This window comes from Xenopus laevis, chromosome 3L, assembly GCF_017654675.1.
Source record: "Xenopus laevis strain J_2021 chromosome 3L, Xenopus_laevis_v10.1, whole genome shotgun sequence".
Lineage (NCBI taxonomy): Eukaryota > Metazoa > Chordata > Amphibia > Anura > Pipidae > Xenopus > Xenopus laevis.
Window position 1 is genome coordinate 17,361,732 of NC_054375.1, and position 15,338 is coordinate 17,377,069.

Sequence of the window (15,338 nt, forward strand, 5' to 3'; positions counted from 1 at the left end):
GAACAATGTAACGTTGAATATTGGCTTAAGATTTCTTAACTTTATATTTTGCCCTGAAGTATCAAGTTTCTGTATGGTCCATGTGTCCAATTTTTGTTTTTATTTACAATTTCTCTTGTTTGGTTTACCCGTGGCTGCACCTAATGTTGTTTGAAAATGCCTGTATACACATAACAGGGCTAAATATTTTGATTTAAAGTAAGCAGCGGTAGGGTAACCATTTGTGGGTGGGATTAATGTATCTATATATGTGTTCTTTTTTAACCAACCATTTGGGTCTTGACAAAGGTCTAAGATGGAGACCGAAACGTTGACCTGACCATGTTTTAAGTATTTAAATAAAAGCGAGTTTTAACCTTTTTAAAAAAAATCCCGGTGTGCATCCATTTATCCACATTCTTATATATATATATATATATATATATATATATATATATATATATATATATATATATATATATATATATATATATATATATATATATTATACACAAAATACCCAAAAACTTCCTGGTGACCCTGCCATATTCCAACACTACATGTGCCATTAGCTTTGTACTGGCTTTAATTTAAGCCTAAATTAGGATCACACGAATTTAGAAAAAGTATATATAGGAACTGTATATGAAATGTTTGATGTTACTAGGCCTGTAAAGTAAAAACTATTTTGTCTTCTAAAAATGCTTCAATATTTATGTGGCTTGCAACAAAATGACGATAAAATTGCATAACTTAAACCTAGTTTTCTCATATTCTTAAATGTTATTGTGAAGCCATAGATGTGACTGTGGGTAGCTATCTCAGTGATAATGGAATATGGTTTGAGAGGATATGGGGTAGAAACCTGGTGTTATCTATACTAGAGTGGATGTCTTGAGCGACTAGTGCCAGGTCAATCCTGGATAGGGATTGATGTGTTTGAAAATGAAATGAGTTCTCAGAATCTACAGTATTTTTCCATCTACAGGCATCTTCTTTGGTGAATGATTTGGCCTATTGTGCTAGTTAAGTGGGCTATTTGGGTTTTTAGTCTATCTAGGCCATGGTCTGTGGGGGACTTGAAGTCTCCCATGATACAAATAGGGCCACGGACAGGTCCTCAAGTCTTTTTAACATTCTCCTTTATGGATTACAATGTACAAATTTACTACTGCAGTCAAACACACTCACAGCTCTCCCAGTTTGTTCATTAACATTCTCCTTTGTGTATCACACTGTACAGATTTACTACTGCAGTCGAACACACTCACAGCTCTCCCAGTTTGTTCATGAAGTTCAGAAGAGTCCATTTGGCAAGCAGACAAGGCTGGTGTCTCTTGGATCTCGACAGGTACCTGACATTTTCACAGTTTGAAGATAGTACACGAGAAATATATTTATATAGCACCGGTTTATTCTACAGTGCTTTACAGAGGACGTACATCATTCCCATCAGTAATTGCCCCAGTGAAGCTTAGTTACTTATAAAGTCCTTATGACATTTACACACACTATGTCAAGTTAAAACCAAAATATATTTTCAGCACATGGGCAAAATTATATTAATAGGAACACTTGCCTCATCCCCATGCCCCTAGATTTTTTGTGCAGTCTGGTTGTGTGCATCCATATTGTTTTCTATGCTTTGGGATTAATGATTGGATTGTGTGGGTACATCTCTGCATAAGAAGCTTTAGGTGAAAGTATTCATGTATCTTTCAGAACAGATAACAATATCCTTGTACATAGCTACCACCTTGTTAGATTATTGATTCAGGCTTAAGCGAAATGTCTCTTAATTGTTACCGTGCAGAATATGTGTGTCAATGAAGATGTTCGGAGGCTGGGAACTGTGCAGCTTATCAATGATCGGTGCATGGAGATGCAAAAGAACAAACATGGTGAGTCTGTAACTACATGGGTCTCTATGTATTGCTGTCGGAGTGCAAACCTATGCAGAGCTGAAATGTAATTCCCCTCTCATTGTCTTGCATTGTCTTAGAGAAGAAAACCGAGGAGCCAGAAGGGAAGAAAAAGCGGGAGAGCCGCGCCATGTGTCCATTCTATTGCTATGAGCAAATGCAGTTCTTACGAGACGAGACATTAGTTGAAGTTAAGGATATTGAGCAGCTGGTGTCTCTGGCCCGGGAGTTGAAAGCATGTCCTTACTATTCAAGCCGCTATGCCATACCAGCTGCACAGGTGAGAGCTGATGGATCAGGGTTTTATTACATCTTAAAGACTGCAGACTAATTAGATTATTACAGGATGCAGAGGATGTTTCTTAGGTCTATGGAAAGTGGTTGAGCTCAGAAGGCTAAGCAGAGGTAGTAGAGCCAAAGATATTTAATATATTGTTTTATGAAAGGTATCTTAAATTAACAGTACCCAAAACTATTAAAAGAAAGAGAAAACCCATTTATACTTTCCCTGCAGAGGTCACCTCCTGAACCACCTGTTCTCCGTAATACTGCCTCACTTGCCCATATATATTAACAGAAGGCAGAGTAGTGCAGTGGGGTTGGTGCCTGCCAAAGCTGACTGCTTGACATCATTTTCCCAGTTTTCTGGCAGAAATTACAGGCCAGGAACATGCATGGCCAGGATGAGATTTTCTTTAACTGGCTTCTGTTGGCATTATCATATGGTTTGAGCAAACAGGGTGCTATGTGGAAGTGTAGGTGGTGCAGTTCAGGAGAGGGTGAGGCTCTGCAGGCAAAGTGGCACCTTCTGGCAATGCAGGTTAGAAATCCAATGTGCAATTTTACTCCAAAAGAAACAGACTAATGTATGGTTAAGAAAGAGGGTTATGCAGGTGAATCTGTGGGGGTGGATGTGGCCTGCAAAGAAAATCTCCCCTATATTACATTATACACTCTTTGAAATGCAACATGAAAAGGTTGGATAGCCCTGGTTATATACTGTATCTATAGCGTTTCCATTCTGAGGAATGTGTAAGAGCCAAGAAGTACAATTTGTATCTTTTGGCCCTCATTTAAATGATCTCTCTTCAAACGCCGTATTTGTCAAAATGTCCAGGTTGTGGTTCTGCCGTATCAAATGCTCCTCCATGAATTAACAAGGAAAGCTTCAGGAATCAAACTGAAGGATCAGGTGGTGATTATTGACGAAGCTCATAATCTGATTGATACCATCACTTGCATTCACAGTTCTCAGGTATCGGGTGCTCAGGTAAGTCTACCAGATACTCTTCCTTTCATTAGATCCAGTGGAAGTAACTTCCTGTCTCCACAGTTGTACTTTTTCACCTCATTTTTTGTACCCAGGTGAATTGCAAACATTCCTATCTGCACTTATCTGCTGGCTAAATTACATCACTATAGAATACAACTTGTGTACCATAACCTTTAAAAAAAAAAAAAAAACCTCTTATCTCTACTGGTGCTGTGCATTACTCGGTTACAGCACAGGAGTGAGTTTTTCCTTTGAGATACAATATTTACTGTGCTAATAACAAGGGTTAAGCATTGCAGTATTAATGTTACGCTATGGGGGGCATGTGCAAGGCCTCTTTGTCAGTCACATACAAAACCTAAAGAAATAAGTGATTGGTGCAGGACTGTATAAGGGGCAGACTAATTGGATTTGACCATTTACAGGCAGAACCATGGCAAATATACGTTTGGTTATTTTTTTAAACCTCTTTATTTCTCCTTGGTCTGCTTGGGGGACACAGGAACAGTGGGGTATAGCTGGCACCACTAAGATGCAGGACACAATAGTAATAAAGAAAAACTAGTCCCTCCTCCGCCTGCTATACCCTGTTCTCTTTTACTATTGCCTATCACCGAAGATAGACAGGACATCTACACTGAGTAGATGTAGCTCATCCCCCCCCCCCCCCGCTAGCCTGCTACCGCATAGTGGGGTTGATACACGGATTGCCTGCTGTTTTAGCTGCTGCTATAGGGGCTGTTCCAGGACTCTTCCAACCCCCCTGCTAGCCTGCTTCCGAGATGCGGGGAGACCACAGGGAGCTCAATTTACCTTGCGCTACCGGCATAACCAGCACCATTCTCTGGGGCCAGCCCTTTTTTCTCTTTGCGCTCATACACGCTGCGCAAACCTGGAAGTGCACAGCTATCACGCCGAGGCCAACGCTTGTCATCAGCCCAGCTCAGACCGGGACAAAGGATCAGGCAAGGGGTTTTCAGCTGCTACAATTCAGCAGATACATTCCCCCTTCCCCCCCCACAAATACTGGGCCTCATTGGCAAATCCTGACTTCTCCTTGTAGGGCAGTATTATCCCACCTTTAATTCAAGGGGGTTGTTATTATCTTTAGCCCTTCAAGCAGATGATCAAATCTTGCTCAACATGTCGCTGAGGGTTCAAGCGACAACCTTATTTCCAGAGCAGCCTCTTCTGCATCTGTAAAAATGTAAGAATCTGGTTCTGAGGTTCCAGGACCCAGCCCTTCAGCAAGCCAAACCTCTTAAATAGAACTTACAGTTCCTGCCCAAGACCCCTCTCCGCAGGGCCCCCAACCCCCCCCCCCCCCCCGCAGACTAATGGCCTGCCTAGACAATCCCGGACCTAGCCTCTCCAAGCATAGGGCCCTCTCCGAAGACTAGTGTGAGGAAGAAGCCACTAATCCATCTCCATTGCCACTAGACTCAGGAGATGAGTAGGCCTTATCAGAGGGTGAACTGTCCAATAGCTCGGGAAGAGGAGGACTCTCCTAAACTTTCCTCTGAGGCAGTTGACTCCTTAATCTCTTCCGTCCTAGAAAACCCTGCATCTACAAGAACCCGGAGCCAGTTCCAATGGCTCCTCCTGCCTATTCAAACGCCAGAGCAGGTCCTCTCCTCATTTCCTTCACAAGACCAACTTGAACAAATCATCTAGCAGGAGTGCGATAAGCCAGAGAGACATTTCCAAGCAAACTGCCGTATCCTAAGGCTATATCCTTTCCCCTTGGAGCTCACATAGAAGTGGTCCTCCACTCCTGTGGACACCCCGGTCTCATGTCTTTCAACACAGAACACAACTCTTCCAGTTCAATTTAATGAACAAAAAGTTGGAAGGACTCCTACGCTCCCTATTCGATGCCTCCAGCACCTCTCCGTCCAGTCCTGGCATCGGCCTGGGTGAGCAGAGCTATCCAGTCTTGGTTTGATTCCTTATGCCGAGCAATTGTCTCTAGGGCCCCCCACCAGGAGCTTTCTCAGTGGGCATCACAAATGAAAGAGGCCAATGACTATCTATGTGAGGCATCGCTCAACGCGATCCAAGTAACCAGCAGAACCTCAGCCCTAGCGGTAGCAGCCGTCGATCTCTTTGGGTCAGCTTTGGTCTCTGACTTCAATACCATTTAAGGGAAAACTTCACTTCGGGCCTGACCTTGACAAGATTATAAGTCAAGCTACGGGTGGTAAGAGCACCTTGCTGCCCCAACCCAAGGCACGCTTATCTTTCCGTCTGGGAATTTTTTATTCGTGGCCCCCAAAACAAGAGCGCAAGGTCCTCCCCTCCTTGACACTCCTTTGCAGGAGGAGGACACCTCACAGGAAAACAGACCATCCTGGCAGTCACACAAGCTGGCTAGCCGCATCAGCATGACTGTCCCCCATCACTGACAAGCGTAGCGCCGGTAGGGGGAAGGCTACGACACTTTGCGAACGCATGGCTAAAACTGACTCAAGACTTGGTACACAATGTCGTGACCCGAGGGTATCACATAGAATTTGCCTCCCTTGCTGCTTCTTAATGTCCAGGCTTCCTCAGGACCATACCAAATCCCGAGTGCTCCTGGATGCGATTCACATCCTTCTCCAATCAGACGTCATCATTGCCATACCTCGCGGAGAACAGTTCAGGGGCTACTACTCAAACTTGTTTGTGGTCCCTAAAAAGCATGGCTCTGCCTGCCCGATTTTTGACCTCAAGGAACTCAACACCTTTATTCGCCTGCGGAGCTTCAAGATGGAATCTCTCAGATCAGTCATATCGGCAATGTCCCCCAGCCAGTTCCTGGTTTCTCTGGACATAAAGGACGCTTACTTGCATGTACCTATTTTCCCAGCCGATCAGAAATTTCTGCGATTTGCCTTCCAAGATCACCACTACCAGTTCACTGCTCTTCCATATGCCCTGACTTCGGCCCCCCAGTCTTCACCAAGATTATACCGGTGGCCATGGCGTTGAGCCGAACTTCAGGGCTATACATAACCCCATACCTGGACGACCTACTAATCAAGGCACCGACCTTTGCAGGGGCCCAATTTGCCCTGCAGGTCACAATGGACAGGTTACAGGAGTTGGGCTGGTACCTCAACATAGACAAGTCTTCCCTGATCCCAAGTCAATCAATGGTATTCCTAGGGATGCTCTTCAATACACAGACACAGACTGTCTCCCTTCCCTCAGACAAGGTTCAAAATCTACGGACTTTGGTACGGTCCCTTCTATTGGGAGTCATGGTCTCGACCATGAAAGCAGTGCCCTTTGCACAGCATTACCTCAGAGAACTCCAATGGAACATTCTGGCGACCTGGAAATGCAAATTGTTACTTCAGGAAGTTCGGCTGTCACCCAAGACTCGAGCCTCTCCCGACTGGTGGATGCAAACCAGTCACCTGACCACAGGCAAAATCCTTGAGGAACTACACTGGCGTCTCCTCACAACGGACCTAATCCTCTCCGGCTGGGGAGCAGTAATGGAGGGGCACTCAGTACAGGGCCGCCGAACTCCAAGAGAGACACTACTACACATCAACGTCCTAGAAATTCGAGCAATCTGGCTTACCCTAGTTCACTGGCAACAGGAGCTAGCGGGACCGGCGTTAAAGATCCAATCCGACAATGCCACAGCGGTGACAAACATTAACCACCAAGGCAGCACAAGAAGCAGATGAGCACTAACAGAGGTCAGCCTCATCCTTCGCTGGGCAGAGGCACTTTAGACCCAGCTCGGCAATTTACATTCCAGGTCTCCTAAACTGGGACGCAGACTTCCTCAACAAGCAGTCTCTGGATCCAGGCGAGTGGACATTAAAGGAAGAGGTATTTCACGAGATCACCCAAAGATGGGGCACACCAGAGGTGGACCTCATGGCATCTCGTCAAAATCGAAGGGTACCTCTCTTCTTCGCGCACTACAGGGACCCTCCGGCCGGACGCTCTAACAGCCAACTGGAACTTTCAGCTTGCATACGCCTTCCCACTTCTCGCTTTCATTCCCAGAACAATCAAACAGTTGCAGAGGGAACAGACCACTCTCATCCTCATAGCCCCCTGATGGCCTCGCCACACTTGTTTTTCAGATCTGTTAAATCCATCGATTGCGGAACTGTGGACCCTACCCCTCTCACCAGACCTTCTCTCACAGGGGCCAATCCGACATCCCTGCCCAGCCAACCTAAAATTTATGGCGTGGCTACTGAGACCGCAATCTTAAAACGGAAAGGTTTCTCTGATGCTGTCATTATCACCATGCGGGCAGCTTGTAAACCAATCTCTGCCAAGACCTACCACAGAGTGTGGTCCATCTACCAACAGTGGTGCCAAAACCACGGAACCAACTTCCAGAGATTCTCTACTCCCAATCTCCTAGCTTTCCTGCAGTATGGCCTATCCGTGGGACAGTCCTTGGGATCCCTCAAGTCACAATTATCGGCCCTCTCAGTGCTGTTCCAAAGGCATCTGGCCCTCCTTCCCGACGTCAAAATTTTCCTCAAGGGGTGGCACAAGTGAAACCTCCGGTCCATGCTCCAGTTCCTTCCTGGGACCTAACTCTTGTTCTGAGATCCCTCTAACGACCTCCCTTCGAACTGATGGCTTCAGTTTCCTTACAGTGGCTCACATGGAAGGCAATATTCCTCCTAGACATAGCTTCAGCATGACGGTATCAGAGCTCTCAGCACTATCCTGCAGATCTCCATTTCTCACCTTCCAGCATGAAAGGGCGGTCCACCACAAGACTCCGTCTTTTCTTCCTAAGGTGGTCTCCAATTTTCACTTAAATCAAGACATTACCATGCCTACCTTCTGTCCATCATCTGCCAACTCTATGGAGGTGGAACTCCACTCTCTAGACCCCGTGAGGGCTCTCAATTATTACCTGCACCGAGTGGAAGATATCCGCAAATCGGACTTTCTGTTCATACTCACGTCAGGACCCCGTCAGGGCAAGACAACCATCTCCCGCTGGATGAAACAAGCCATTCAAAAGGCCTACACAGCACATGGACATACCCCTCCAGCTAGAATTAGGGCCCAATCCACCAGAGGAATGAGTGTGTCCTGGGCCTTTCGGAACCAAGCCTCAGTGGAACAATTGTGCAAGGCTGCCATGTGGCCATCCATTCATACCTTTTCAAAGTTCTACCATTTTGACAACCTTTGCAGCATCTGACAGCCGCTACGGCAGGAAGGTCCTCCAAGCTCCATTGGCTGTTTCCACGCAGACCTCTACCTCCCTCCCTTAATTCAGGGGACAGCTTTGGCACATCCCCACTGTTCCTGTGTCCCCCAAGGAGAAAAGGAAATTTTGTGTACTCACAGTTAAATCCCTCTCGGAGGAGTTTTTCTTTATTACTATTGTGTCTTGCCTCCTAGTGGTGCCAGCTATACCCCACTGTTCCTATGTCCACCAAGCGACTGGAGAGAAAGAGATTTAACAGTGAGTACACAAAATCTCCTTTTCAATAACAGTCATAGAGAAAAAAAGCCGTTTTTTGGGTACATCAGGACAAAATTTTGATGTAAAATCCAGGAAAACATTACTTAAAATCAGCAAAATGCACCCATTGAATGCATTATAAATTGGTAGGACCAGGTGGTATTTATTGGCTAACTAAGATAATCATAGCAAGCTTTCAGATAATTTTAGTTCCTATATCGGCAGCTTGATAAAGGAACTAAAATGTTCTGAAAGCTTGCTATGATTATCTTAGTTAGCCAATATCACCTTTATACCACCTGTTTGTTATTGTTCTTGCCCTGTGACTAACTAAAATGGTACAACAACTTCACCTGTACTTAGAAATTGCTTTTATTATCAGGGGTGTTTAAGTGTGTGACTTTACAATCATACTAAGCTGGGATACTTTCACTGGTCAATCCAATGTAGTTGGAATATATGCATCCAGACATTCAAAGTAACCCTTTTTGATATTTCCACTTTGTATGAATCTAATGTAAATAGGAATATGTAAAATATAATACTGTTGTATGCCCTCTCTCTCTCATTACAGCTGTGCCAGGCTCACTCCCAGCTGACGCAGTACATGGACAGATACAGGTACTTGCAAGACTGTTATTGGCAGCATAATCTTTCTGACACACCACTATGCTTTTCCCTGGTTATTTCCTTCCATTACCCAAGCTCTTCACTGTATCCCCAGCTATGTCTTCAATGAAATTTTGTTACATTATAATAATATTTTTGTTTAGTACTGGTTAGAAAGTATTTTTTTAATAATCTTTTTTATTACGTTTAACACAAAACAATAACAAAACATAAAATACATATATAAAGAAAAGTAGGTGGGTAGTCAAAATACAGTGCATATTTTTAGTGTTTACAGGAGAAAAAACATTGCCAGAGTACACAACGTTAAAATGGTAATCTTAAAAAGGGATGACCCCAAAATCTAAAGAATCCAGACAACATCAGGTGTACCCCTTTGAACATTTACCAGATGATCCCACAGAAGAGTCTTCCAAAGGTATTTAATGTTATTCACCAACCCACCGCCATAACTTGGGGTGACTTCCTTGCCGGCCTGTAGATCACTCGTGCTGGGGAGAAGGGGAGAAGAGCGACAGTAAAGATGGGGAAAGTAACGCTTTATATCAGTGTTACATAAGAGACAAGGGAAAGTTGTGCTCACCACTATTTTTTAAAATCATTAGGCGGGGGTGCAATGAGGGTGTGACCACAAAATACATATAGACAAATACAAGATTCCTCTGCACTCAACCCATTATCAATATATTTAAGACAGAGACATTTTGTGCATACTGCTACTGAAAAATGCCTTACCCTTTAAACAAAACAGGGATTGTTTGTCCATATATTGCAATATATTTAAGCTGGCCAACTACGTCAAAGTCATCCCATATCTGGCCAGTCCTATGCTCAATTTTCATCTGATTCATTAAGAATTCTATGGTTTAATTATACATTTTATAAAAGGGACGAATACGTTTTACCTGCAACTTACTAGCTGCTTTCAAAGTAAAACTCCCAAACTTGGCTGCCCTTTTATTAGACACCAGTGGGATCACCTGACTATAGTTGGAGAGGGTGGGAGCTACAACATGGAGCTGGTCACTGCTCTTGTAGAACTATAACAAACAAGGGAAAGTTGTGCTCACCACTAGTTTTTTAAAATCATTAGGCGGGGGTGCAATGAGGGTGTGACCACAAAATACATATAGACAAATACAAGATTCCTCTGCACTCAACCCATTATCAATATATTTAAGACAGAGACATTTTGTGCATACTGCTACTGAAAAATGCCTTACCTTTTAAACAAAACAGGGATTGTTTGTCCATATATTGCAATATATTTAAGCTGGCCAACTACGTCAAAGTCATCCCATATCTGGCCAGTCCTATGCTCAATTTTCATCTGATTCATTAAGAATTCTATGGTTTAATTATACATTTTATAAAAGGGACGAATACGTTTTACCTGCAACTTACTAGCTGCTTTCAAAGTAAAACTCCCAAACTTGGCTGCCCTTTTATTAGACACCAGTGGGATCACCTGACTATAGTTGGAGAGGGTGGGAGCTACAACATGGAGCTGGTCACTGCTCTTGTAGAACTATAACAAACAAGGGAAAGTTGTGCTCACCACTAGTTTTTAAAATCATTAGGCGGGGGTGCAATGAGGGTGTGACCACAAAATACATATAGACAAATACAAGATTCCTCTGCACTCAACCCATTATCAATATATTTAAGACAGAGACATTTTGTGCATACTGCTACTGAAAAATGCCTTACCCTTTAAACAAAACAGGGATTGTTTGTCCATATATTGCAATATATTTAAGCTGGCCAACTACGTCAAAGTCATCCCATATCTGGCCAGTCCTATGCTCAATTTTCATCTGATTCATTAAGAATTCTATGGTTTAATTATACATTTTATAAAAGGGACGAATACGTTTTACCTGCAACTTACTAGCTGCTTTCAAAGTAAAACTCCCAAACTTGGCTGCCCTTTTATTAGACACCAGTGGGATCACCTGACTATAGTTGGAGAGGGTGGGAGTGCAGAGGAATCTTGTATTTGTCTATATATATATATATATATATATATATCTATATATCTATAAAATAAAGCCATGTAAGTGTTTGTCCCTTTGCCCTTAACTCACAGACAGATGTGCCCAATGCCGTACAAGGAGTTATTTTAATTAGGATTGAATGATAGCAATTTGGTTTCCAAGCAGACATTCCCTATTCTTTTTTATTCTGGGCCTGGTGCTACCAGCTTTCGACTGATGGGCCACCAAACATTCAACGTTTCGGGGGGGGGGGTAACACCCACCCTTCATCCTGATGAAGGGTGGGTGTTCCCCCCCCCGAAACGTTGAATGTTTGGTGGCTGAATAAAAGGGGATACTCCCCGACTGCATCAACCAGTGTGTGTGCGGATCCGTTTTCTATACATATGCGTTGCTAAGGGACCCGGCCGGGTCAACGGAAGAAACACACCACCAGTTGCAGGATTGGTGAACTACAGGTGTGCGGTAGGAGAAATTACATTGTAATCAAACAGATGGATACCTGACATATGCCATACATCTGGGAACACAGGGTTATGAAAGATAGCTCATAGTACAAATTAATCCAGGGACTGGTCCAACTGCCATTTTGGAGTCAGGAAGGAATTTTTTCCCACTCTGAGGCAAATGGCAGAGGCTTTATATGGGGGTTTTTTTTGCCTTCCTCTGGATCAACTAGCAGGCAGGTTAAAATAGAGGAAAAAGGTTTTAACTTACTATGTTACTATGATATTTTAAACAGGAAATATATGCAACAATAAGACTAGTGGAAATGGTGAAGTGCTGTAAATGGCTAATTATATTGTAGAGAAACAGTCAGTAATTATCAGTTTATCCTGTAGAAATGATTGGCAGGTACCCATGAGCTTCTTGCCCCTTTTTCCTCTTGCAGGAGCCGTCTCAAAGCCAAAAATCTCATGTATGTAAAGCAGATTCTGTTCCTTCTGGAGAAGTTTGTGCAGGTTATGGGAGGTAAGTCTCATGCTTGCAGGAGCACTCACATTATATTATGACAGTGCAGGTGCGGGCAATGTCCTACCCTTTTTTTAATCGTTTCAGAATCTGAACAATGCAGTGCCAAGCAGCAGCCTCTCTCACTTTATATGTCTCCTTGCACTGTATCAGAGCATTGTGGGTTGTTATTTCTTCATGGAAATCACAGGATTTTTTTGTATGGAAAATAAATAATATTTATTGAACTATTGAAAAAAAAAAAATACTCCTGACGAAGATCGAAACGTCGAGTTCATTAAATATATTTTATTTTTGCATACGAAAAAATCCTGTGAGTGCTATTCTTTACATGTGTATGTGTGTGTGTGTGTGTATATATATATGTATATATATATATATATATATATATATATATATATATATATATATATATATATATATATATTTATATATATATATATTTATATATATATATATACCTTAATATATATAATAAAAGGAAGGAAGGTCCCAGGGAGGACTGAAACGTCACGTTGGCTGTAATGCACTCATTGGGTTATGACTGGTGTACCCAAATAACTGTGCAGATTGGCTTGAGATCTATGAAGCATTATTTGTGCAAAGTTCAAATAATGGACACTATAGGGAATTAGCGCTTATACTGTGCTGCCTGTGTTTGTCAGCACTCTGTTCATGAATGGTAGTTTGGAACAGGTATGGGATCCGCTGTCCAGAAACCCAATTTTATCCAAATAATCCAAATGTTTAAAAATTATTCCTCTTTCTCTGTAATAATAAAACAGTACCTTGTACTTGATCCCAACTAAGATATAATTAATCCTTATTGCACAACCAGCCTATTGGGTTTATTTAATGTTTACATGATTTTCTATAAGACTTAAGGTATGATGATCCAAATTACAGAAAGATCCGTTATTTGGAAAATCCCAGGTCCCCAGCATTCTGGATAGCAGGTCCCATACCTGTAGTTGTACATGGTCATCCTCTTTGATGCCCCTTAGCTTTTGTCAGTAGGCTTTCATTCTCTCAGTTTGTGCAAGGTGGGGTATGTGAGGTTCCAATTTTATTATTGTTCTTATATTTCCATTCAGGCCTTTCCTATTCCCCTTGCAGCCTCTCATTCAAATACATGCCTGGTTGCAAGGGTAAATTGGACCATAGTAACCAGATACCTGCTGAAATTCTAAAGTGGAGAGCTGCTGAACAAAAAGCTACATAATAGACATCCCTAGCTAGATCATCCTAAATGTTATTTAAAGGTAAACTAGCCCTTTTTTTAGGGAGATGCTTCTATGGTTCTGTTGGTTAATGTTACCACCCTATCTTGCTGTTTTGGTTGCAGCTATATAGAAGAATAAGACTAAAGTCATTCCATCTCCGTGATCCTCAAAAAAAATCACTTTAGCAGCTCTTTCTGGAGCTAAGACCGCCGTACAATTCCTTTGCTGAAAACTTTATTTTTAACAGGCTTTAAAAATTATTTCTGGTAAGAAAGGCTAGAGCCACACGTGAGAACAAAAGTCTGCCAGTATGCTTGCATTACATATATTCAGTGATCAAAGAGTCATTGATCCTTGCGAGGGGGGTTAATGGTGGCCATAATCACAGTGGAAATTGACTGTAGTCTGGGTGATATGTTTGACACATGTCTGGGGTTATGTATCAAAATCTGAATTTTTCTGATTATTTCATTAAAAAAAGTTAACCAAGTGGCGTGGCCTGACTGCTGATGGGATAGCACACACTTGGTAGAGCTCCGCAGCACACCTTGCTTATATCCTGAATAACCTGCATTTTTCCTCTACCTACGGAGCTGGAGCACTCTATCTGGCACTCTTTACCCCAAAGAGAACTCATGGGGCAAAATAGAGTGCAGAAAAGGGCATCTGAGGCAGTGGCTCGGCTGGACAAGTATGCCAGAAACTCTTCCCAAAATGGCGGCGGCAAAGGCCCGGCTGCGCAGCACTCAAGCCCGGTGAGGGATACTGAGGAAGAGGATCCGAACTACAGTAGCACTGTCGGAGATTCACAACCAGTGACTACACCAGTGGAGGAACCAACACACCGAGATGTTCTGAAAGAAATCAGGGCTGCTAATGACACCTGTACAACGCTCATACAGTCTAATAAGTCAAAACTGACTTATCCATCATCAAGCACAACCTACAAAAGCTGCATGAAAGAACTATGGCAGTGGAGTCGCGGGTGAGCAATCTTTAAAACTCTTGCAGTGAGTTACCCAATCAATACCATGCGATGCAAAAATTGATGGTAGAATGTCAGCACAAGTCGGATGATTTGGAGAATTGCCTGCGCAGAAGTAACCTAAGGTTCGTGAGTTTTCCTGAAAAGGAGGGGGCTGCTCCTGAAACTTTTATCGAGGCTTGGCTCAAAACTACCTTTGGAACAGAACAACTCTCAGCGACATTTACCATAGAGCGGACGCACCAGGTACCTACCAGGCAGTCACCGCCAGGGGCCCCACTTAGGCCGATAATCGCAAAGCTCTTCAATGTGAGGGATAGTGACAAGGTGCTTGCACTGGCTAGAGTGCAGGGTCATCTGAGCTTTCAAGACGCAACGGTTTCCATCTATGCTGACTACTCCATGGCGGTCCAGAGACAACGCACAGGATTCCAGAGCTGCAAGACTCAACTCCGCAATGCTGGGCTCACGTACGCCATGCTGTATCCAGCCAGGCTCCGTGTACAAGCTGATGATCGCACCATGTTTTTTACTGCGCCACAGGATTTGATGCGAGAGGAGAGCGCTAACACTTCCTACAGAAATACCATGTTACGTATGTGAGTACTGTGCACAAGTCTTAGTCTTTTTTCTGCCGGATGAACGGTACTATCACTGGGACATAGTCTCTCATGTGCACTGCTCTGCCGTATACATCCTGTTGAGCTTAATGGCAGGTTATTGCAAGTTTTATTATTTGAAGCTGCGGGTCCACTTTTTTCCAGTTTGAGTTTTTTGGGCCACTGATTTGGTTATTCTTAGTGGCGCCAATGGAGTGGCATGAGACACCCCCAACAAGAATGAACAATTGGGTAATTTTTTGGGCTCAAGTTCTACCTTTTGTTAGTTATGAGGTGGAAGGGGAGGGG

At 43.2% G+C, this 15,338-nt stretch overlaps 1 protein-coding gene across 3 annotated transcripts in view; it reads left to right on the top strand.

Moving 5' to 3' along the window:
- Positions 1-15,338, top strand: part of ddx11.L (DEAD/H-box helicase 11 L homeolog) — a 62,157-nt gene that overhangs the window by 15,012 nt on the left and 31,807 nt on the right. For all 3 annotated transcript variants that reach the window (XM_018251919.2, XM_018251920.2, XM_018251918.2), the window contains exons 7-12: positions 1,223-1,330; positions 1,793-1,880; positions 1,982-2,181; positions 3,019-3,171; positions 9,198-9,244; positions 12,143-12,222. In XM_018251919.2, the coding sequence (XP_018107408.1) occupies positions 1,223-1,330; positions 1,793-1,880; positions 1,982-2,181; positions 3,019-3,171; positions 9,198-9,244; positions 12,143-12,222 (676 nt within the window). The remainder of the gene's footprint in view (positions 1-1,222; positions 1,331-1,792; positions 1,881-1,981; positions 2,182-3,018; positions 3,172-9,197; positions 9,245-12,142; positions 12,223-15,338) is intronic.